Source organism: Phaethon aethereus (genome assembly GCF_964289735.1).
Source record: "Phaethon aethereus genome assembly, chromosome: 5".
Taxonomy (NCBI): domain Eukaryota; kingdom Metazoa; phylum Chordata; class Aves; order Phaethontiformes; family Phaethontidae; genus Phaethon; species Phaethon aethereus.
Window position 1 is genome coordinate 18,595,741 of NC_138579.1, and position 2,949 is coordinate 18,598,689.

At 38.3% G+C, this 2,949-nt stretch overlaps 1 protein-coding gene across 1 annotated transcript; it reads right to left on the reverse strand.

Moving 5' to 3' along the window:
- Positions 1 to 1,121: 1,121 nt before the first annotated feature.
- On the reverse strand, positions 1,122 to 1,526 carry LYSET (lysosomal enzyme trafficking factor; the record flags this gene model as incomplete). Its single annotated transcript, XM_081999912.1, has 1 exon — positions 1,122 to 1,526. Exon 1 carries the CDS (start codon positions 1,515 to 1,517, stop codon positions 1,122 to 1,124), a length of 396 nt encoding a protein of 131 aa, XP_081856038.1. The 5' UTR covers positions 1,518 to 1,526.
- Between the last annotated feature and the right edge of the window lie 1,423 nt (positions 1,527 to 2,949).

Here is a 2,949-nt window from a genome sequence, read left to right on the forward strand (position 1 = left end):
ATCCAGTAGTTATAACTAAACGCTCTGCCAAAATAGCACTGAAAAATAGAGGTTGAAATTATGGTAAGAAATCTCTGTGGAATTTCTGTATGACTGAAGAAATTTGCATTCATTGGAAGAATGAGAAGAAGGTATCATCTTCAAATTTCTGGAAGAAACATAGTTATCTGTCTTACAACCAGTTTGTAGCATGCCCCCAACCTAATACCAGTTAATTTTCTCAAATTCAAAGTTTTTTGTAATACATCAGTACTCCCAGAACAGTTTTGCATCATGTCTGGAGTGAAATTAGAATGGTAGTAAATTCCAATCACTTGTAATTTTATCAAAGGAAATTTCTATAGATAGAAGGAGACACAAATGAAGTTTTGTGCAGACTACAGGTCAATGCCAGCATAAGCTGCTTTTGACATTGTAGGAAAAAAGTTTAAAGCACCAACCTCCAGGCCTATGCCACTCCTTCCTGTCTATGTACTACAATATGGTACTGTTGTGGTCACTGAAAAAAAAAGTACACTACCACAGGCAAAAAAAAGTACCTTTTTCCCTTTAAAGGTTCGCACAAACTTTATTCTTTGCTTCCTGTACTTATATCTAAACTGATTTTTAAAAAATTCATTAAGAAACAGCACTGATGTAGATATTACTTCAAAAAAAAAAAAAAGAAAAAGCAAAGAACTGTGTTAACTGCAGCTTTTATAATCAAATTCTCATTTTTTTTTCCATTTACATTTACCACAAAAGAAGTAGCTTTTCATTGATTTTACTCCAAGGGAAAACAGAAAATCACTTTTTTGCACAGAGGAGTAAAGTCATGGACCAGAAACTATTTCCCCACAGGATGTTTCAGATGGAGTGCTGCAATTTTGCATCATTAAGGCAAAATGAGGAATACTTCCATCAAGTGTCACATAGGGCTCTTCCTCTAGCCATTCTGATAGACCCATATTTAAAAACCTTTGTAGTTACTTTTTTTTTTAAAATAGAAAACAGTCACTCTCTTCATTGCTTAACAGTTCGAAAGAAAAGGCTCTTTCCAGCCTTCATTCAGAAGTTCAGTCTTGTGATTAGATCAGGCATATGCAATTGCTTCAAAACAGCTACAGAGACTAGAAATTGAGCTAAGTGTCAATCAGTTGTAATCTACTGATCTGATTAGAGGCCTTCACAAATGTTTGATGACGATTGCAAATAACAGCCAAGCAGATAGGAATGATGCAATACCCAACAGTTTTGGGGTCAGCTCTTGTACAGGAATAGAGGAACAAGAACATCTGTAAATATGGTATTAAAAATATTATAGTCCACAGCCAAAAAGGCAAGGATAGCAGTCGTACTTTTAAGGAGTGCATCCATGTGGTTCCTTCCTGTGGTTCCTTGGGGTGTTGCTGAATGTGCTCCAGTGCTAGTTTGTTGTAAGTCTCATTGATTTCAAAGACGTAATAAAAAGCTGCAGCACTTGCTAACAAGTACAACCCCACACCAATCCATCCCATCCTCTGGCGGAAGTTCATCATTCTCCATGCTCTGCACCTGGAACAAAAGGCAACATACACATTCAGTACAGCTTGGAGAAAGAGGACACAGATTAAGCTTGGTTTTCCTGTTAACTTTTTATAACTTTTCATTACACATTAGTAAAAACAGCACACACATCCATTTCAGAAGAGCTGAGTTTTCTCTGCATCAGAAATCATACTACAATGCCAGCAACAGGCTAATGGTAATTACATACAACGCTCCATCAATGGCTCTGGCCAGTTTAGGGCCTGCTAGCTATGAAGTTATACCAGGCTAAAGTCAAGTACTGAGTGAACAAAACAGAAATCATTAATTGGGTAAGTTACTTAAACCATCTGCCCTCAGTGTCTCTAGCCGCAGGGTGGGGATAATACAAGACTTTCTATAAATTCAGAAAGTTTGTAAAATTCTTTTGATGTCTGCAAGTCAAATATGCTGCTAGCCAGCCAGTAACAGGAGCATCACTGCTCCTGTAAAACATCCAGTTTTACTATGCTCTAGCTTAGTGGCCCTCTATGAACATATAAAAGGTTGCTTTCAATTTGAAAATGAGAAGATACGTGCTAAAGGTATGTATTTGTACCCATTTGCACGCATGATGATACCTGCGTGAACAGTTGCAGTATGCCTTCTGGAGAAAAGGAGTTGAGCATCTGTACTAGTAACTGACTCAGTGCAGAACAAACCAGACACCAGTCAACTGGCACTTTTCAGAAGCAGCACAAATTATTGAGACACCACAGATACTACTGGGCTCAATTTCAGCTGCTTTAAGATCTCCAGCTGGCTGTATGGGTCTTGGTGACTTGAAACACTCTTCAAACCAGTCACAAATACTCTAGTTGAAGTACTTCCAAGAAGTCACCACCACCTTCCCTCAAAATAGCCCTTGGGCAGGGCAAGGAGAACCAGTGCTTCACCACAGCTGCTTAAAGTTCTCCAAACAAATACGCTTTTTCAGACTTGGGGTTTTACGTTTCCTACTTTTTTAAAGGGAGGGGTAAAATCAGTTGATACAATACCCTTTTAAAGAAAATATATCAGGTTTTAAAAATACTAGGCAGAAATAATTATTTAAGGATGACTTACGTGTACAGAACAGTAACTATTAACAGAAGTATGAGAGTTTTTACCCTAATTGATACAAAAATCACTACACATTTCTAAACCCCCCTCCCTGAGGCTAGACTAATTTGCCTGGTTAGCAATCTTGACAGACTTCCTGGTTTTCCGTATCTGAAGAATATCCTCAATCCTGACCTGACAGAATCCGATCAGGGTCTATCCTGCAGAAGTTGTTCTGGCCCTCACACTGCTGCATGTATGGTGGCTATGAGTCAAACATACAGCAACAGTAAATACCTGAGCGTACCATTACTTACATCTGTGACCAGCTATTTGTTGTTTAGCTTATCCTTCCATGTAACT